Here is a 22,061-nt window from a genome sequence, read left to right as displayed (position 1 = left end):
AGAGGGTGGATAATGAGACATTACTTAGTGGGCACAATGTATGGTATTTGGGTGACAGATATCCCCCAAACCCTGACTTCACCACTGTGCAATCTATGCATGTAAGAAAATTACAATTGTAATTTTAACTAAATTTAAACAAATTAAAAAAAGTTTAGTTAAAAAAAGAATAAGTAGTGAATCTCTCGCTCATGTGAGTGGTTGAAAGGGTTTGAGAGTTGGGGATTTAGGGTGAGCACAGTGCCAGTTCGTGATGGTAACCTTAAGTCATAGCTCTTTTGCTTCCATTTCCTGCCTTCCTTTCCCATTTTCCAAGCCCAGACAGATCTGAAACCATAATTATCAGGCGAGGAGAGGTGGGTGAAAAGCTTGGTGGAGAGTGAGAGAATTTGGACATGTTTCCTTCCCCTACTCTAAGCTCAAACTGGGTGGAGTGATGGGAGAGGAGAAGCTAACATTTAAGTCAAATTTAGAGTTCACATTATTTCCTGTAGTTGGTATTTTTGTTAGGAAACTGAGAGCAAGTATTGAATTTTGAAGTGATAGAAAGTGTCCAGAAAAGTAATGGGTCTTTTCTAACTTCTATTCAGAAGCAAAGAAAGAACTAGGTCACAGGAAAGATTTATAGTAAAGGAAAAGTGGAGATAAAAATAAAGTCCCTCGAGTCATTCAATGTACTGGCTATATTTGTTTTGCGATCAATAAGGAACCATGTGCAATGTTAAATTCTGCACAATGCAAAAGATACCAGAAGGCTAAGTGGATGTGAAGTAATACGACTTCTATAAATGATTTGGGTTGCTCATTAGGAAAAAGCTGGAGACTGCCAGTGGAACCTCAGCTTTCCTGATGTGCTATAATTACATGTATTGACAAAATGGTGGCCTAGAACTTTGCAAGGAAAGTAAAACCAAAGAGATGAACAGCTGAAACAGAATCACTATTTGGACAGACTCCTATGATGATGCCATCCTGCATCTCAGTTGTTTGACTAACGTCACCTTGTGGAGGTGGTTCGAGGATGTTGATGGGGAAGCCACATGTGACTTTTGCTCATCTTTTACTGTGCTCCTGAATCAATTACAGTGATTCTTGAATCTGCTATTGCTTTGGACCCTTTCCCTTCCTTTAAAGCATAAATAATTATGACATATATGCAGGATTGCCTGCAAGGCACTGATTTCAGTTTCTATTTTCTGGTTTCAGGACATATTTAAGACCATGAACCCTGACTTTGGTTCAGAAAACATGGCCAGCCCACAGTTAAGGCCATGGCAGCCTAATTACCTGCATCTCATAAAGATGTAGAAATCTTGAGTGACTTTCAAAGATTTTCATTATGCAAGATGCTTTCCTGTACAATTAGCAGCTAGGACACAGAGCAAGAGTGCCTATTCCCTTACTGCAGCAGTGGCATTTTCAGCAAAGCAAGTCTTTTCAAGCAGTGGGCTTCCTGAGACATGCAGAGACCACACTCCACACCCCCTTTCGTTTTACCTCTTCAGTGGTGCTAAAGAAGGGCTGAGTAGACGACAAAACCCATGATGTATCTGTGATTCCAGTCGTGTGCAGACTGGGATGCTGCCTCTCGCTGCTGTTTTGGCTGTAGCTTTCTGCAGTACTTCTGATGAAGACCTCTGTGGTGTTCCTAATAAGGTGTTCCAGGCTATCTGGAACTGCAGTAAAGGTAGTAGGAATCTGGGGAGGAGCTGTGTTTCTAGTGCTCCTCACTGAAACTTCTGTTCCCAGGCCAGCTGAGGTAAAGAAAAGACAGTTGCGAAGATTATTCTCATGTTTTTTGAATTCTTGACATAAAAGCAATTTTACTCAGCAAAAGAAAGCCTTTTCAATAATGGGCACGTGGATAAGCTTCAGTTATATGAAAAAAGCAAAGGTACTTTGAATGTGTGACAATGCTCATTTGTCCTGTCCAATTCACTCATCCTTTATCCAGTTATCAATTTTATCCTCTGGAGGGAAAGCTGTAGAAACTGTGCTATCAGAGAAAAACCCAGCTCTGTGTAGAAGACAGGATTAAACTTAATCTATGAGAATTTAGGAGCGTCACTGAATTGGCTTCAGGGGAATCCATGAGTCTCCCAAAACCGCAAAATTCTCTGTACATGTGCATGTATACTTTTCTGTGGGGTAGTGCCATAGCTTTTATTAGCTTCTCAAAGCAGGTGTTAAATAAAATACCAGGTTAGGCAATTTAATGACTTGCCTAACTTCACCACAAAGAATGGCAGTTCCTTGGAAAGTAATGACACTGTTTGCCACAGTGCAAACTGTTTCCAGTCCTAACTGTGTGAGTTACAAATGATGAGACTGTTGTATTTTCTTTTCTTTTTTTTTTTTTTTTGAGACGGAGTTTTGCTCTTGTTACCCAGGCTGGAGTGCAGTGGCGTGATCTCGGCTCACCGCAACCTCTGCCTCCTGGGTTCAGGCAATTCTCCTGCCTCAGCCTCCTGAGTAGCTGGGATTACAGGCACGCGCCACCATGCCCGGCTAATTTTTTGTATTTTTAGTAGAGACGGGGTTTCACCATGTTGACCAGGATGGTCTCGATCTCTCAACCTCGTGATCCACCCGCCTCGGCCTCCCAAAGTGCTGGGATTACAGGCTTGAGCCACCGCGCCCGGCCGACTGTTGTATTTTCTAAGCTATCTATCTTCTGGAAGAACAGAGAACTGATTTACAATTTATGAGCTGGTGGGATTAATTTATAGCTTTGTTTTGCAAGGCTGAATTGCCTGTATTAAAAAAGCATATTAGTTTGTGGGTTAGGTTCACTTAGCCATGATTTCAAAATGTACTCTCCATTTCTTGGGGATCTTGCTAATGTGTAAATTTGGATTCACTAGAGATGGTTGGATCCAGCATTTTAAATAAGCTCTTAGGTGATGCTGATGTTGCTGATTTTGGGGCTGCACTTTGTAGCAAGACCCGAGAGCACACTTGAAGCACTGAGTAGTTCTGTAAAGTATGGTCTGAGGTGGTATGTTCAGATATTTCTATCAACTTTATAGTACACTAGAGTTCTATGGGATAGAAAAACCCACAAAACCTTATATAATCAGACAACCATAACTTTGAAGAGTTTCTGGCTAAAAGACTGGGAGAGTGGGCCGGGCGTGGTGGCTCCCGCCTGTAATCCCAGCACTTTGGGAGGCCGAGGTGGGTGGATCATGAGGTCAAGAGATCGAGACCATCCTGGCCAACATGGTGAAACCCCGTCTCTACTAGAAATACAAAAAAATTAGCTGGGTATGGTGGCACGTACCTGTAATCCCAGCTACTCAGGAGGCTGAGGCAGGAGAATTGCCTGAACCCAGGAGGTGGAGGTTGCAGTGAGCCGAGATCGCGCCATTGCACTCCAGCCTGGGTAACAAGAGCGAAACTCCGTCTCAAAAAAAAAAAATAAAATAAAAAGACGGGGAGAGTGAAGATTTTATTTTTCACTACTCATTTACTGGTTATTTATTCAAGCAACTGTTTATTAAATAACTACTATGTGCCCAGTGAGGTCTCCTAAAGAAGCTATTTATCATCCTGTTTTCCCTGCTCTGGTCTGCCTTACTTAGCCCTCTCTTGCGTCTCATTCCTTTCCATTCCAATTTCAACTGATTAGTGCATTTCATATGATAATACATGTAAAGAAGAGGGAGATGAGGGCACAAAAAGAGGATTAAGATGGAAAAGGTATTTTTATAATTTATCAAGATATAAATATCAGCAGTTCTTCTAAAAGTTAATAAAATAATATTGGCTATAAAGCATCCTTTCCTTGAAATGTAGAGGGTTGTGCAAAGTACCTTGTACATAAGGTTGACTTTACAAATAAAAAGACGTTATGTTCAGTTAAATTATAATTTTAGATAAATAGCCAACCAATTTTTAGTATAATTTAGTATATTTAGTGTATCCCAAATGTACAATAACATAAAGATTATAATATACTGTGTACTAGTAATATACTGAAGATTATTTGTTATTTATCTGATATTCAAATGTAACCAAGTGCTATGTATATTACCTGGCAATCCTACTACTACATTTACCAGATCTCAGCTTTGATTGATTTTAGGATATTCCCCTTAGTTCCTGTTTTTTTTTATCTTTCCAAATCTTGTGTCACTGTTACTGCCTCTGTGCCCAGATTAGCCACTCTGGACAAAGATCAGGAGATTTATTCATCCTTGGAGTGTTTTCTACATGACAAACTCAATTATAGTATTGGTGAGATTCCTTTATAACAGACTCCCAAGAAACAGTCTTAATTCTGTAGTCTTACTTAAGTTAGGCGCTTGAATGTTCCCTTAAGTAGACATTTGTCTATTGTAGGGAAGTCAAAATTTCTATAAATGGGGATTAGTATTTTGGTTGATTTGAGCTTTGGTTGATGCTGATCCTCTGAGTTGACTGCTATGTATGACAATTTTAGCTCTTAGACCCTCAAAAAAAAAAAAATTAACCATGGGGTTAGGACAAAAACAAGCTTCTAAATACCTAGCATGTAATTACATGTCTTAGTATGTCAACCTATGATTACTCTTGTTCACTAAGTAACTGTTGGTAAGTTTTTAATCATAAGACATTTTTAGGTTTTGAATTTTTTATGTTATAAACTTTTCTCATGTTTTACGAATTCTTCACATAAAAGCAATTTACTTAGCAAAAGAGAGCCTTTTTTAAAAAATAAGCTTACATAATTCAGTAGATGAAACTGGACTTTCCCAAAATTAGATAAATTTTCAAAACACTTTTGAAATTTCTTCTGCAAATAACATAGATTATTACCACTGCATGTAGCTTTGGACTATCTTATGGAAAAAATTTCAGTCTTTTGTAATTATCTTTGATTAACCTTCTAAATATATTTTTAAAACATCCCACACCAAACAAGTTCATTTTCCATTTTAGACTGCCACCTTTTTTCCAAAGAAAGAAACTACGGAATATTCAGGTCCAGTACCCTTTCATTTTGTGTCTGTGTTTTTAACTTGTGCTATTTAAAAAGCAAGAAAGAAGATTTAGTGTTAACATTCAAATTCCGAGTTTTGTCAAATTTAAAGCAGTGGTTTGCAAACTCTGGTAGGCATCAGAATCACCTTTGGAGCTTGTTAGAACATTGAAGCCCTGGTCCTCCCCTAGAAACTGCAATTTAGCAGACTTGGTGCTGGACCTCAAACCTGCTTTTCTAACAAGTTTTTCAGTTGATTCCTAATATACATGTATGTATACGGTTTTAGTCATATACATAACATGAACCAAAAAGAAATTAGAATCATCTCTTATGTGGGTACTGAAGGATTATAAAACAGATGGAAAGAAAGAAAATTCATTACAGAAATATATAAGATGATCAAATTAAGTTTATTTTTCTATCTCCTGAACTCTTGAAATAGGTGCTATGAAATTTTATTTTAAAATAGTAGATCTTTGGATATTTTGGTATCCATGAATTCTTTGGATATTCTTAAAAAATGTATATACATTTCACAGTTCATGAATTAGCAAGATGTTTTGACAAATGCAAGGAAAACTTCTCATACAATGGAACAATATGTGAAAGCTATTTTTGAAAGCTTTATTGTACCATTGTTACTACATTGTTTCCATAACACAATTTCTCCCAGAACACAATTCAAGGTAAGGTAGACCATTCTTGGTTAATCTAAAAAGTTTCAGCATTCAAGTTGCATAAAGCTCTTTTTATAGGGTACTATCACCTTATAAAGTGATTTGTAATGACTACATAATATCAAGACCACATTTCAAATTCATTTTTACAAGAGCAATGTATATTTGATCTTATAAATTAATTTATGATTGACTCAGAAATAAATTTTTTATAATGATTATAAAGATATATAATATAGATAACATATATAATCTTTATATATATAACATGTACAGACACATATAATATAAAGATTAGATATACATTATATATCTAATATTTATATTAGAAAGTAAAATTAATAAATGGAAACTGATACCAAGACATAGCATAGTAAAAGACCAAAGCATAGCACAGGAAAAAAATTATATGAAAAATATAATTTAAAGGCTAACTAAATAAAAAAGGTATGTTTCAATCACCAACTATTACTCAATAATTCTAAAAGCGTCAAGAGACAACAGATGCTGGAGAGGAAGTGGAGAAATAGGAATGCTTTTAAATAATCTTTATATTTATTATATATAATATATAATATATAATAAAAGATTATATATAATACATATAATATATAATAAAAGATTATATATATATAGTGTTACTTTCCCTTCTTTAAATGATACAAATAACTTTTAAGCATGTTGAAAATAAAATAACTTGAATGAAATTCATTTTTGGAACAGAAGATTTTAATTATACTGGTACTTTCTATTTTGTAGGAAGATGTCAAATATAATGTGCCTTTTTAAAAATGAATAAATCATCTGGAAAAGAGGTAAGAAATGAAACAGGAGATACTTTAGAAAAGGATGATATCTATCTGCCTGTCTGTCTGTCTGTCTGTCTATCTGATTGGCTCTTTGTATCTGTAGGTTCCGTATTGGTGGATTCAACCAATTGCAGATCAAAAATATTAGAAAAAAAAATGGATGGTTGCATATGTATTGAACATGTACAGACATTTTTTCCTTGTCATTATTAGCTAAGCAATACAACAACTATTTATATTTACATTGTGTTAGTGTTATTAGTAATCCAGAGACGATTTAAAGTATACAGAGGATGTGTGTAGGTTATATATAAACACTACATCATTTTATATAAGGAACTTGAGCATTCTTGAATTTTGATGTCTGAAGGAGATGCTGGATACCATCCCCCATGTTAAGGAATGACTGTATACACAGACAGACACACAGACACACACACACACACACACACACACACACACACACACACACATTAATTAAAATTCGACTGGAATACATGGGAATAATGGACTAAATAATTACTGAAAATGCTTAAAAGACTCATTAATATTTCAGAAAATATAATTAGTGAAATAAAGAGTATGCCTAAAGATTTAAACATAAGACCTAACACCATAAAAACCCTAAAAGAAAATGTAGACAATACCATTCAGGACATAGGCATGGGCAAGGACTTCATGACTAAAACACAAAAAGAACTGGCAACAAAAGCCAAAACTGAAATATGGGATCTAATTAAACTAAAGAGCTTCTGCACAGCAAAAGAAACTATCATTAGAGTGAACTGGCACCAACAAAATGGGAAAAAATTTTTGCAATCTACCCATCTGACAAAGGGCTAATATCCAGAATCTACAAGAAACTAAAACAGATATACAAGAAAAAAACAACCCCATCAAAAAGTGGGTGAAGGATATGAACAGACACTTCTCAAAAGAAGGTATTTATGCAGCTGACAAACATGAAAAAAATGCTCATCATCACTGTCATCAGAGAAATGCAAATCAAAACCACATTGAGATATCACCTCACACCAGTTAGAATGGTGATCATTAAACAATCAGGAGACAACAGATGCTGGAGAGTATGTGGAGAAATAGGAACGCTTTTACTCTGTTGGTGGGAGTGTAAATTACTTCAACCATTGTGGAAAATAGTGTGGTGACTCCTCAAGGATCTAGAACCAGAAGTATCATTTGACCCAGCAATCCCATTACTGGGTATATAATCAAAGGATTATAAATCATTCTATTATAAAGACACATGCATACATATGCTTATTGTGGCACTTTTCACTAGAGCAAAGTCCTGGAATGAACCCAAATGCCCATAAATGATAGATTGGATACAGAAAATATAGCACATATATACCATGGAATACTACGCAGCCATAAAAAAGGATGAGTTCATGTCCTTTTCAGGGACATGGATAAAGCTGGAAACCATCATTCTCAGCAAGCTGACACAAGAACAGAAACTCAAACACCATATGTTCTCACTCATAAGTGGGTGTTGAACAATGAGAACACATGGACACAGGGAGAGAAACATCACACAGCGGGGCCTATTCAGGGGGTGAGGGCTAGGGGAGGGATAACACGGGGTGAGGGGATAGGAATATCTAACATAGATGGTGGGGTGATGGATGCAGCAAACCACCATGGCATGTGTATACCTATGTAACAAAGCTGCATGTTCTGCACATGTACCCCAGAACTTAAAGTTTAATAATAAAAAAAGACCCATGATTAGAAAGTAAAATTAATAAATGGAAATCAATACTAAGACATAGCATAGTAAAACACTAAAGCATAGCACATGAAAACAATTAGATGAAAAAAATAATTGAAAGGCTAACTAAATCAAAGAATATATTTCAATAACCAACTATTACTCAATAATTCTACTATGTGTTGCATTATGAAGATATGCCTGTTTTACCTGATACTCCATGTTTTCTTTAGGAGAAAAGACTGAAATAGTAGGGTAGAAGGAAAGCATGTTGGGTGGAGGAGGAAGAATGGCTCCTAAGTTCAGGGCTATCAGGCTGTAGGAGAGATGTGTTGAACCAGAGGCTAAACAGAGTGAAGGAAAGGGGAGCTGGAAACGGGGTGAATAACTTGGCATGCTCAGGACTCACTTGTCCATTAGACACAAGGCACAGTGATTAGGGCCCATGATATTTTTAGGGCTACACAATGATTTAATTTCTTTGAAAATAAAAAAGTAACTTTAGAGTCAAAGAACATGTTTTAACTTTTTTCACAGATTAGAAAAAATGAGAATTTTAGGCTACATGAAAATCTATTATTTTACTTCTCTTTTTTTTTTTCAGCAGAGGATGGGGACCACAGAGGCAAAGAAACCCAGAGCGCATGAAAGTCATACAGAGTCCTGTGTGTGCCCTGATAAGTACATTGATGTGTCACAGGCTGAATATGGCTGGGGAACTCTGGATGCTATACCAGCTATCTTCAATGATCATATAAATCATATATCAATTGTCATTGATAACATTGTTTTCAGACATATTTTAAAGTGGTCCACTACAAGGCCCATGTTGTTATAATGATGCAAGAAGCAAAACCCTAAAATGACCGTGACAGCCAAATTAGTCAAAAGTAGGGTTTGTATACACAAAAGACATGTTTTGTTTTGTTTTTCCCCACAAGCTCTTTGCATTCATGAGTACTTCTGCCAGCCATTAAAGCCAACAACTTCTACCAAAACTTTTCCCAAGAGTGTATATGACTCCTTGTCTTTTACAACGTTCACACATTTTATTCCCTCTCCCAAGTCACTACAATTCAGCCATTACTTTAACCAGCAGTTATATCGAGCTTGCCAACAATATGGTTTAGTTCATCAGCAAGATCTCTTTGAGGGATTTCACCGGCTCAGTCATATCATGAACACATGAAAAATTTCGTACAAAAATTTGACTGCTTTCCATTACTGCTTTTGGAATTAAAAAAGAAAATTCCTGCTCTCAGAGAAAGGTGAGATTTGAATGAATGAATCTGAATAGAGTAGTGAATAAATGTTGGCTGACATTCTATATTCAGTGTTATTTTCTTCACAATATAAAATGTCTGAGTGAAAATAACAATTTTAGACAATCAGCCAGCTTTTTATAAATGAAAGGAAACTTGACATTCCTTCAAAAAGTCATCCAAACCATGGATGGAGTTCTGCATCCTTCACCTGAAAGTCCTTGAATGACAGAGACATCGTCTATCTGCCAATGGATTCATGTAAATGTTTTGAAAATATTTTCAAGTTTTTAATGTTTTAATTTTCCCCTGGCAAGGAATATTTGCTTAGATCTACTAGCAAACCAGTTATTTCCTTTGAGTAAATTTCCCTGTTTCTTATATAGATATGGAGGCCAAGGTATGAGAAATTTTCCCCATCTGACAGATTCATAAAACTTTGGTAATTGGTCCACTGTAACCTTTGTTGTCTGCTTGGGGCCAGTACTATTGCTTGTTGGAAGAGGTGTAACTGTAATTTTTTTTTTCTTTTTGAGATAGGGTCTTACTGTGTTGCCCAGGCTGGTCTCGAACTCCTGGCACCAAGCAATCCTCCCACCTTTGCCTTCCAAAGTGCTGGGGTTATATAGGCATGAGCCACTGTGTCCAGTCAACTGTAACATCTGATTGCTTGGTGAGTTTAAATATTATACTTGGATTGCATAGAAGACAAAAGCAATAATTTATAATGCCAAACGCTAACTATTTACGGCATTCCTGAAAGTAGTCCTTAAAGATTTATGATTTCTTTTCCCTTTACTGCTCTGACATTAAACACTTTGCACAAAGTTGAAACATTTATTAATTTAATCAAGGAGAAGAAGTAGTTAGTAATAACGGTGACAGCTAAACTATTAATATGATAAACTTTTATGTGCCCCCAAAAGACTGTTTAAAAATATGCAACTTTAAAATTATCCTTGAAACATTTTTTTAAAGAATGGGTGCTTCATGTGACATACTGGCAAGGACATATATTGGAAAGGAAAATACTTTCTTCTATCTGCATTCTATTGTAATTACCTATTTATTTACATATCTGATTTCCCCATTACTCTAAACAGTAAGTTGTATTTAATGATTTTCAATTTCAGCTGCACATCAAGATCACTTAGGAAGTACCTTAAAAACACAAGGCTGGATTTAGTCAGCCGAGAAGAAAAAGCCCAGGTTTTGTCGTCTAGTATTAGCTAAAATCTGCCATGTGAGTCTAATATGCAGTTTGGGTGAAAAATCACTGGTGTAGGGTACCTCAGCAGTAGCACAAGCTCTGGCACATAGTAGGTGTTAAATATTACCTGGAAACTTGAATCCAATTCTTAACATGTCTTTTATGACACAAATATGAAACACGTGGTTCAGATTTTTACCTTCATAGATATGCTTTCTTTTATTGAAGAACATACAAAAAAATTCAATCTCATAGATAGACAACACAAATATTTGTTCTGCTTTATAGTATTTAGTTATGAACTTAAAAAATGGTTTGGAATCATTTATTGCAAATATATGAATGCATACTCTAGCAACTCATGAGCTCTCATGATATAGGTCTACAAATAGCATTTTAAATATTTTATTAGGGCTGGCATGGTGATTCATGCCTATAATCCCAGTACTTTAGGAGGCCAAGGTGGGAGGATCACTTGAGCCCAGGAGCTGGAGGCCACAGTGAGCTATGATCACACCATGGCTCTCCTGCCTGGGTGATAGAGCAAGACTTTGTTTCTAAAAACAAAAACAAAGTGACAAATTTAGGATGGAGCAGAAAAATGTGTCTGTTAGCTTGTAATTATGTTAAAGCAAAAGTATATATTATACTTATGTCTACTCAAATATAAGAGTGTATTTTTACCACAATTGTGCAAATTTTAACATCTGTTTTTTCTAGAAATCCACCTCTTCCCCCAACACATGTTATCAGGCATGTTTTGAATACAGCACTGTTCAATGGTTAATTATAAATGGCTTATTCTAGGTACTTTATTTTTGAAGTTCATTAATGGACATATTTGTATGAATGTCACAGGAGGTAGTTTTTCTGTGAATTATCTATTATGTTGAATAACTGGCCACTGAGTCCATACTACCTTTTTTCCTTATACATTAGACTTTTTAAAAATTATACTTTAAGTTCTGGGGTCCATGTACAGAATGTGCAGTTTTGCTACATAGGTATACACGTGCCGTGATAGGCATGGGCAAAGACTTCATGACTAAAACACCAAAAGCAATGGCAACAAAAGCCAAAATAGACAAATGTGATCTAATTAAACTAAAGAGCTTCTGCACAGGAAGAGACTACCATTAGAGTGAACCGGCAACCAACAGAATGGGAAAAAATTTTTGCAATCTACCCATCTGAAAAGGGGCTAATAACAAGAATCTACAAAGAACTTTTTTTTTTTTTTAAAGTTCCAACTAAATAATTTTATTTTAAATAAGGTTTGATTGGGGTTTGGGGATGAATCTCACTCCTTGTGTATAACAGTACAAATGTAACAGTTATAATGTTTCTATATTATTTAGGACAGGCCTTGATGAACCATCGGAAAGGTACTGTACAAATTGGTGCTATACACTGAATATTTTCTGATAAAGTTGAATTTTCTCAGTGATTTTTTAAATCTTATTCTCATAGGCAGAAAGGATATAAGAACAGAAACTATAACTCTCAACTTTTATTGTATCAAAGCATACTGCTTATTGTAGAAAAGCATAAAACATTCTACTGGCATCTAGTTAAATGCTTGTTTTAACTTATAGAATGAATGAGTGACAAAAAATTGTCCAAAGATTACCATGGTGGAAAGACTAATATAAGACTCAAAAATCGACATCTAAGGAAAAGACTTTAGGATACAGTGGATGCTGATTTCGTTATAGGATTATGGATCAAAATTATCTGGTGGTTAATAAATATCAGGTATTATGCACAAATCCACATTTCTTGAAACAGAATCTTGGAGGTGACTGTAGAGGAAAAAATGGTGGGAAAGAATCTTGGGAATGTACATGTATTTTTTTAATTTTTATTTTTAGTTCTGGGCTACATGTGCAGGGTGTCCAGGTTTGTTACATAAGAAAATGTGTGCCGGGTGCTTTGTTGCACCTATCAACCCATCACCTAGCAATGAAGCCCAGCATGCATTAGCTGCAGGAATGTGTATCTTTAGTAAGCCCTCCCTTTTCTACCCCAGGCGATTCTTACTCAAGCCATGGGACAAATCTGTGGTCAAGCATTTGGGAACCTCTGGTATAGTGGCATGTACACTAAACAAGGAGTTAAAAAACTTAGGCTCTGATAATAGATCTGCTGTTAATTTATCTGGGACAATTTACTTAACCCCGACAAATTGGTAAGGTGCTTCATTTCTTGATAATTTTTCCCATGCTTTGTAAAGTCCATTGGTGCCTAATGTATTGTGATTCATCAGTTTTATCTTTCATGACTTCCTAAAGCAAACTTCTAATAGAAGAGTAAATACACAATAACATGATTAACTTCAAGAAAAGATTAAACTGCCTATATATTCTACAAGCAAAAATTCCCAGCTCAGGACTGAACTGTGTCCTGCACCAGGAGTTTGTGCATGTGTATAACAAGTTTTTACATGTGTCCATTATCTAGGTTATATCCATTAATGGTCAATAAATTAGAAAAATCTGTGGGTTCCCATTGAGTGTTAACATTTCAAAAGCATGTTACCTCCAAAAGAAATCTACCCCTAAACATCAATACAAAAGATTTGCAAAAACACTTCATCTCAGTCTTACCAAGCACCATTCTGATGTTCTAATAATTCCTTATAATTGGCAAATAGAAGTGCCTATGTTAACAAAATCTAATAATTTCCTGATTACTGACTTTAGTCATTACATATATATTCTGTGATATGCCTAGATCCATATTCCTACATCTAACAGTGCTTAACCATATTTAAAGAAAAGAGAGGCTCATGAAATATTTGTTGAATTAGTAAATGAAGCAAGAAAAGAAGGGAAGGAAGAGCCAGCAATAGAAAGAGAAAAGTTTGGCTTATTTTAATGAGGGTAATAAAGTTTTCCATCATTTGACACCTCATCATCCATCTCCATTAGCTTACGAATCTTCCATAGGAAATATGTTGGGGCATGTGGACTTCCCTTAAATGTCAAAACAACAACAACAACAACAACAAAAACACAAGATATTTAGTAGAAGGACTTTCAGGATTTGTTCTGAAAGGAATAGCTCACCTTTTTTTAAACAGAGGCTTTCATTGACCAGTTTTCCCTCCTTGTTGACATCTATTTTCATCCAGCTATGGAGCCATTTCCAGGCATTCTTGATCACTACTGCTCTGAAGTTTTGTTTCTGGAGAAAGAAAGAGGCATTTTGTACCTCAAGGAAGCCTTCCTGATCATAGCAGGTCCATCGGGGTGCCTGGGAACAACGGGCTAAGATGACTGGGCGGGAGAGGCCATGAGAGGAGTTGGAGATGGCCAAGCAGAGTGCGGATTTCACGTGAAGGAGTTTTTCATCCTCAGTCCACATCCACTGCTGGTTCTGGATGGTCCTATTGCATGAGCCCATGACCACTTTCTCATTTTTGAAAAGACACTGTTGTTCCTGGACATGGACAATCTGAAACCCTTCTGGAAGATGAAAAGCTCATGTAAAACACTAGGTAGCAAATTATGAGGCCCGTTAGAAAATGGAAGAACCCACCTACTAATGAGCTTAATAAAATCACTAGTTTCACTTACAGTTTGTTATTGCTATCATTTCAAGTGAATATTCTATATTTAACATATGTGATTTAAAATCCCAAAGCTGACAATGTAAAAAGTCCTTATGTCACACTTAACTCCCCATCTTTTTTTTTTTTTTTAATTTTCACAGGCTTTAGGGAAAAAACACACACACCTTATTGGAAAATGAAAGGAAGCTTGGAAACAAACAAAACCATCTGAAGTATATAGTACATTTTAGCCCAGTTAGATATGCTGAAGTTATGAAATGCTTAGCTCCCTTTTTAACCATTTGATTTAATACTTTCCATGTAACCTGCCTCCCCTACCTTAAAAAAGTACCCCCTTTCCAGTCTTTAAATTCACATTGCAATAAGTATTTGTATACCAATTACATAGTTTGAATAACATTTTTAAAAAATTGCATACATTGATCAAAAAATAAAGCGAATTTTCCCACTCCTCCAAGCACAACCTCCTAGCTAATTGCAGCCAATGAAAGTACTGATTATCACAAACTAAATTTCCTTTAGTCATGCAGAGGAGCATTTCTCTGTTTTGTGACAGTATCTATAGTTTTCTCTCAAATCCTAATAGATTTTTTTAAAAAAATCATCATTTTTCAATGAAAGGAAATTAAACGTCCAATTGCTAAACCTCAGTACTAAAGAGTAAGATATTCTGGCTCAGAAACCATTTTCAATGAGGTTTTACTTAAAGTGCCCAGCTCGCTCATGAAAATGTTCAGCCCTCCCGAACGACAACTTCCAAATAAAACACACAACATTTCCTCATCCCCTTTAATTATATTTCTTCCATTTTCTTTCTGTAACACAAAAGAAAATAAAACTATAACCGGGTTGGAAAAAGGCTTAGGGAATGCCACAGACTACTATATAATAATTCAAACTCTTCCTCAGGGTTCTTTACTCTCTGCTGTAAATGTGTCATTTCAGGGTTTGCCTGAGGCATTTGGAGGACGGAAGGAGAGCGTTTAATTTTTTTTTTTTTTTTTTTTGGAAAGAAATCTTAACAGTGTGGGCATAGCTGGCTCCTTTTATTCCCCCTCTTCATCATCTTTGGCTAAACTGCCCTGGAAACCTAGCTCCTTTCACCTTACTTCAGACACTTTTCAAAGATCAGAGACTCCTCAGCTAGATCTGGAAGAAACGCCTCAGGAAACTGAGGCAGACCCACTCACCTGAGTTTCTGAAGATCAAGCAGGTAAGAATCACCATGTAAAATTCAGCCTTCATTTTTCAATTAGCAACTGTTCATGCTTTGCTTGGGAAAAAAAAATTCTCCCAGATAAGAGAAGCAAAGACTAGGAAGGAAATGTGCCTTCATGGTGGGGGGAAAAGTCAGTGACGAGCACTTCCTCCTATTGAATTGTTTGGGGAAGTTTTATACTAGTGTCCTTTTGTCTGTTTCCTTAGAAAGAAGGGATTATGATTACCTCTCTTTTTTTAATGTAGAAAATATTCCAGCCTTCAAGAGCAGAGTAAATCTCATTAAGACCTCACCTACCTTTCTTTCGGCATGTGACTACTTCTTAACCTCGAGAAGAAAGAAAGGAATTGTAATCTTAGGTAATTGAATGTTCCTGAAACATTACATCTCTTCAGGTGATGTGATTCTGCTGAATAAACATAAGTCATGTAATTCATGAGGGTCTATGACAAGTGATATAAAGATATAAACATGTACTGTTTGTATAATGAAACACTGCGAGTCTACTGAGGAAAACCACATAATGATGGTACGTCTAGATCATTATCTCTCAAGTGATGACAATATTACATTTTTAGATCATCATCACCACTGGGGAGATGCAGACACTAAAATTAAATCCATCACACAATCTACTTAGGTCTTCCCCAAACAGATGATGACCTCTTTCCAAATAGGAAAAAAAAAGAAAAAAAGAAAAAAAGAAAAAAAAAAGAATATGCTTTATTCAGTGGTTAGTATTAAGAGTTTATTGGCAGTATGAAACAAAGTCAACATTGCTGCATTAAAAATTCTTATTTGAGCAGAACAGCTAGTGTTTGCTGAAGGTTGTTAAATTTTTGTTGTTCCTTGAAGACTGAAACCTTTCAGAAATGTTAAGGACGTACATGGAAATGTCCTTATAAGGAACCTCTGAAAATGGGACAGGTTATATCATTCCCGAAGGCATATGCCTTTTGTTGAGAGAGAGATTCCAGGTAGATAGCATGTTCAAAAATCCCTTCTTAGCAAAAGAGAGACAAGTATTTAAAATTCTTGATACTTCATAGTTGTTACAAATGTTTTCCTTTGAAAGTAAAATGACTCACGGTGTAGAAATATAGTGGATAGAGTTCTGGAGAAGAAGCCACCTCTATGCCCAATAATAGAGAGTAAATACACAAATACCCAATGACAATCATTGTGCTCTGTAATTGTTTGATAGGAGGTACTATAAATACATGTTTAATAGGTAATATTATCAAGACACATTTCCATATAAAATAGTTACTGCTTTTGGTTTTTGTTTTTCAAAAACACTTACTTTGTTAAAAACCCATTATCAATCGCTTGCAACTTTAGCAGCAAGAGTCTTGTAACTGAGAAAGGCAATAGCACTTAAAAACAGGAACAGTTTAACAGCTGACAGTCCATTCACAAGACAGATTTTGCAAACATTAAAGCATCTAACACATAATACAAATGTCTTCAGCAGCTCATCAGTCATCACCTGATGACGTTTATCACTGAATATTAAATACATACATTCTGTGTGGCAGATAGAGTCAGTACAGACAAACCAAAATCTGCCTTAGGCTGTGTGAGAAACCTATCATACCGTCATCATCGAAAAACCTTCAAAATAATTTGGGGGATGCTTACGAATGCATTCATATACATAAGGAGCTGGCAATCTTAAATACGTTGCCCAGTCTTCCACATTCATGCCATACGTTGGCTTCAGAGCTTCTCCTTCCTTCCATTGCAGGAAGTTCTTTCTAGAAGCCTTGGGTGAGTAATTTGATTAATCACCCCAAGAGATGGATGGTCTGACCAGTCTTCAGTGACTCACTGGACAGTCTCTGCTGAAAGTCTGCTCTCATACAGGCACAGAGCATGGTGCACAAATTCATACTGCTCACTGGTTTGCACCATTCCACCTCTGCAAGGAAGAAATAATCAAATGACTTCATTTTGCTAAAATCTTGCAATTTCAAGTAACACAGAGATTACACCCAAGCTAGGGTGGTATGCCAAAGACACATGGGACAGTCTACCTAGTGGTTCTTCTGTTACCCCTCTTAACTGTCTCCAAATGTCTCAATTGTCAAAATTAACATGCGAATGTATATAAAGGGCTTAACACAGTCCCTGGCACACAGTAGGCACATGATTAATTTTACCTATATAACATTACTTGGGAAGTGGTATAGCCTAATTATCAAGTACTTGGATTTGGCACCAGCCAAGGTGAGTTCACATCCCTCCTCTGCCAATTCTTAGCCATATGATCATGGATAAATTCCTTGAAACCCTTTGCACTTTAGTTTCTCCCTCTGTTAAAGCAGGATAGTAAGAGTAACTACTTGGTAAGGCTGCAGCGAAGCTTAAATTCAATGCAGCTGGTATATTGGTATTACTTCATGGATACCTCTTCATCCATCTTGTGTTAAAGTGGTTTATTCATTTGGCTTAAAATTGATTGGCGGAGATGAATCAAACATAACTCATCTGCAAAATGTTTCTCTTTTTACAAGTAAAAAGAAGTCTACCTTGGAATGGTTTATTGAATATGTTGTACGGAAACCACCTCAGCCTTTGGGTGCACTGGTGTCTAGACACAATGGTGGGTGAGTTCTTAAGTGAGCTGGAAAAAGGGAATTGGCTCTGGCATTTTCCTCTTGGTTATCACCATTATCATCACTCGCTGCCCAGCACCCTCCTTGTCACTGGATTAGTAGAAGGTACTTGCCTTCATGAGAAATAATGGTGCTTCTCATTATGCTTTTATATAGATAACACCTATATACCTACATTACATTTCCCCTCTTCATAATTATGGTTCTTTTTTATTTTTTGAGATGAGGTCTCCTTAGTTGCTTAGGCTGTAGTGCTGTGGCATGATCACAGCTCATTGCAGCCTCAACTTCCCAGGATCAAGTGATTCTCCCACCTCAGCCTCTGGAGTAGCTGAGACCACAGGCACCATCATACCTGGACAATTTTTGACTTTTTTTTCTTTAGAGACAAGGCCTCACTATGTTGCCCAGGCTGGTTTCCTGGACTCAAGTGATCCTCTTGTTTCGAGCTCCTGAAGTGATGAAATCACAGGCATGAACCACGGTGCTCAGCCCTGTAATTATGATTCCTTAGCTTGACAAAGATACCAGACATTAATATGTTGCTATTACTGCTCACTGTATAAAAGCATTACTATCAGTAACTATTTGGAATCTTGTAAAGTCTCTGTAACTCTGCAGTCATACAACCAATTTTATCTTTTAGTTTAACTCTATGTTTTAACCACATTTTTCTAAGTGGCTGTTAGTATCATGCAAAATAACTTTCAGATTTTTTAGGTACTTCAACTTAAAAACAAGATACCTTGTCTCACTGTAATAAGACTTCTAGTTAATGGTAATAATAAAAACTGTGCTTGTGAACATATGTCAATATTAAAGCAGTAAAACTTCCTCTTTTAAACAGTGATTCTCCAGGAAAATTAACATGATGTCAAAATGATGTTATCTGGCAAAAAATAAAGAGGTAAATTCACAGTTTGCGGTGACAGCAACTTACTGACACAGAAGTATTTAATTGGTCTTTCCCTCTAGAAAGCATCTAACACATAATATGAATGTACACAATACAAACATGTTGTACAGAAACATCCTTAGCCTTTGGGTATACTGGGTGTCTAAATACAATAGAGGGTGGGTTCTTAATTGAGTTGGAAAAAGGGAAATGGCTCTGGCATTTTCCCTTTTGTACATTTTGTTGCATTAAAGGCAATCTTCTGGGCAAAGTATCCCTTGGTCAGAAGGGAACAACAGAAATGGCCAGTTGAGAGTGTGGTAATGGTTTCTCTTCTTAGCCATGTGATGACATCTGGGCTCACCTAAAAACATAGCAGGTGTTCCAAAGATGCTGGCTTTAACTATGAAGCTTGGGAGACACCACCACAGTAAATATTAGGGCAGCTCCAGGGAACTGAGAGGTACCGCCCTTCCTCTGGCATTTGCGCAGCTCAGGGCATCATTATTCTGCCTTGAGCTGCAGACAGTATGTGGAAGCTTCTATGTGCTCCAGCTCTCAGGCTCTGGTCAACTTCCTCTCACCACTGACCTCACTTTGAGGCAAGATTTTCCCCTTCTTGTATGTTCTGGTCAGCACCGGTATTTACATGTCCAACTGGTGAATGAATGGAGACACAGTTTAGATTTTAATAACCGTTTCACCCTAAGTGGGTCAGTGGTGTAATTTAATGGTTGGAATATATTTACTATGACATTCTGTTCACTAAATCAAGGCTGTTTTAGCCAATGAAAGTGAGGAAGATGGAGAAACACACTCATTAATTGTGGGCTGGCAAAATTCTTGCAGGTCTGAAGGCTTCAGGAAGGTATATGAAAAGTTCTGTTACCTCCCACTTAATTTGGAAAATAAAAATGAAAAAAAAATTGGCATCAGAGGAATCCTTAGAGATCATCCATTCTAGTCACTGACAATATAGCTTTTGTAGAAGGAAGCAATCTATGTATGACAGACGGCCAGCTGGCTTCTGCTGGAATGCTCATGGGGCGAGGGACCATTAGAGGCAGCCTTTCCCAAGGTTGGCAGGAAAACTTTTAAGACATCAACATGAATCTGCCCCTTTCTAACTTTCACCACATTGGTCCAACTGAAATAACTCGAAAGAAGTCCTAAGGCTCCCCTGCAGTCACACAACAACTCTCCAAAGGCTGGAAAACAGCCATCAAAGTCTTATACTCTTTTCTTCTTTAGACTAAACATCCTGTGGTCACCCAGTATTTCTGTACAGCCTGGTTTCTCTGTCACTCACCACTCTAGTCTCCCTCTTCTACAGGCTGTTTTATCAAATATGACCTTCTTAGCACGTTGTGTTCCCTCCTGATGGTATCTATGAAGTAGGCTTATTTTCTTCCTCCGGCTGCACATTGAAGACCAACAGATTTGCATTTGCAGGTGCATCAGGTGGTAAGGTCCCACGGTGCCTTACATGGTGCCTGGTCCCCCGGAATATTTTAAGATATTAACTGTTGGTGTAGGTTAATTAAAAAGTCAGCAAGACCATTTTTGAATCTAGATATTACAGCTTTCTCCCATTCTATAATTATGCAACCAAATTTTTGAAACTAAGTGCAAGGCTTTCTATTTATTCTTGTTAATTTCAACTTGTTAGTTTCAGCACAATGCTGTTGTTTACTGGATCACTATCAGTCAATATATTAGTCTTCCATTTCTTACTCCCAGCTTTGTATCTCCAAGATGTTTAACAAGGATGCCTTACATTTTTTAATCTAAGGCACTTATAAAGAAATAGAAAAAGAGACAAAGTAGGGTCTTTAATTTGAGTAAACTGATATCATGTTATATACTATCTAATCCCATTCTAAAATTATTTCTGACTAGGTTGTAGGTCCTTTAAAGACCTATAAGCATAATGGCATAGTCTTCTTATACTTGTAACAGTAAAAAGCACTTGCCAGTCCTAGGTAAATACCTGTCAAATGAATTACCCAGATCATGCTATTTTCATGTCATGCAAAAACAGATAAACTCTAGGCTAAAAGAAAGCAAAAGGTATTACAGGATGCCCAGGAGTTTAAGACCAGCCTGGGCAACATAGTCAGACCCTGTCTACAAATTAAAAGAAGTTAGCTGGACACAGTGATGCATACCTGTGGTCCCAACTACACAGGAGGCTGAGGTGGGAGGACAGCATTTGGTTTTTAACAGGTCATCCATTCTTTCAAATGTCAACAGAGCCTTCTATTTCCCTCTTTCTTTCATTTCTCTCTCTTTGTCCCTCTCCCTCATCTTGCTTTGTTGCCCAGGCCACAGTGCAGTCGTTCAGTCACAGCTCCCTGTAGCCTTGACTTCCCAGACTGAGGTGATTCTCCCACCTCAGCCTCCCAAGTACCTGGAATGACAGGTGTATGCCACCATACTGAGCTACATTTTTTCTTTTTCTTTTTTTCTTTTTTTTTTTTGTAGAGATAGGGTTTTGCCACGTTGCCTAAGCTGGTCTTGAACTCTTAGGCTCAGGCAATCCAACCGCCTCAGCCTCCCAAAGTGCAGGGATTACAGGCATGAGTCACCATGCCTGGGAAATATAGTTTTTTAGATAGGGGATCATAGAAAAAAAAATTAAGAAGCTAGTTCAGTGTCTGTATACAAAATATATTTACGGAATAAATGAATAAAGCTAGGTTGATTATGGAACTCTCAAGAGAGCTATATAGTAATTCATTCTAAGAGAGCTCTGAATTAGACTCCAGGAAGCTATTAGGTCAGATAGGCTTTATGGCTTTGCTGAAATCTGCATCTACATTACTGATGTAAAGTTCCTAATACAAAGTGCTTCTGGGAGCTGAGAAACAGGGGTGCTCTTTTTCTTATGTGTCTTTTTCTTTTTCTTTTTCTTTTTCTTTTTCTTTTTCTTTTTCTTTTTCAGACAGGGTCTCATTGTCTCATCCTGGCTAGATCATGGCCAACTGTAGCCTCAACCTCCCAGGATCAAGTGATCACCTTAGCCTCCCAAGTAGCTGGGACTACAGGTACATGCCAATATGCATCTTAAATTGCAAACAGAAGTGAAACTTAACTTGG

The 22,061-nt window shown here is 36.8% G+C and overlaps 2 protein-coding genes across 5 annotated transcripts in view; both read right to left on the bottom strand.

Moving 5' to 3' along the window:
- PTPRB (protein tyrosine phosphatase receptor type B) overlaps positions 1 to 15,504 on the bottom strand; it is a 126,343-nt gene extending 110,839 nt beyond the window's left edge. Inside the window, exons 1-3 of one of the 2 annotated variants that reach the window (XM_003927795.4) lie at positions 15,421 to 15,504; positions 13,725 to 14,123; positions 1,498 to 1,754 (exon numbers count right to left, since the gene is read on the bottom strand). In XM_003927795.4, the coding sequence (XP_003927844.2) occupies positions 1,498 to 1,754; positions 13,725 to 14,123; positions 15,421 to 15,475 (711 nt within the window). In that variant the 5' untranslated portion in view covers positions 15,476 to 15,504. The remainder of the gene's footprint in view (positions 1 to 1,497; positions 1,755 to 13,724; positions 14,124 to 15,420) is intronic. The other variant, XM_010338431.3, reaches the window with a different exon arrangement.
- A 671-nt stretch (positions 15,505 to 16,175) lies between these two features.
- The window catches only part of PTPRR (protein tyrosine phosphatase receptor type R), a 296,114-nt gene continuing 290,228 nt past the window's right edge, over positions 16,176 to 22,061 (bottom strand). For all 3 annotated transcript variants that reach the window (XM_003927799.4, XM_074402554.1, XM_074402555.1), the window contains one exon: positions 16,176 to 17,370. In XM_003927799.4, the coding sequence (XP_003927848.1) occupies positions 17,277 to 17,370 (94 nt within the window). In that variant the 3' untranslated portion in view covers positions 16,176 to 17,276. The remainder of the gene's footprint in view (positions 17,371 to 22,061) is intronic.

The sequence above is a fragment of the Saimiri boliviensis genome, chromosome 7 (genome assembly GCF_048565385.1).
Source record: "Saimiri boliviensis isolate mSaiBol1 chromosome 7, mSaiBol1.pri, whole genome shotgun sequence".
NCBI classification, from domain to species: domain Eukaryota; kingdom Metazoa; phylum Chordata; class Mammalia; order Primates; family Cebidae; genus Saimiri; species Saimiri boliviensis.
This window is presented reverse-complemented; position numbering and strand designations above follow the sequence as displayed.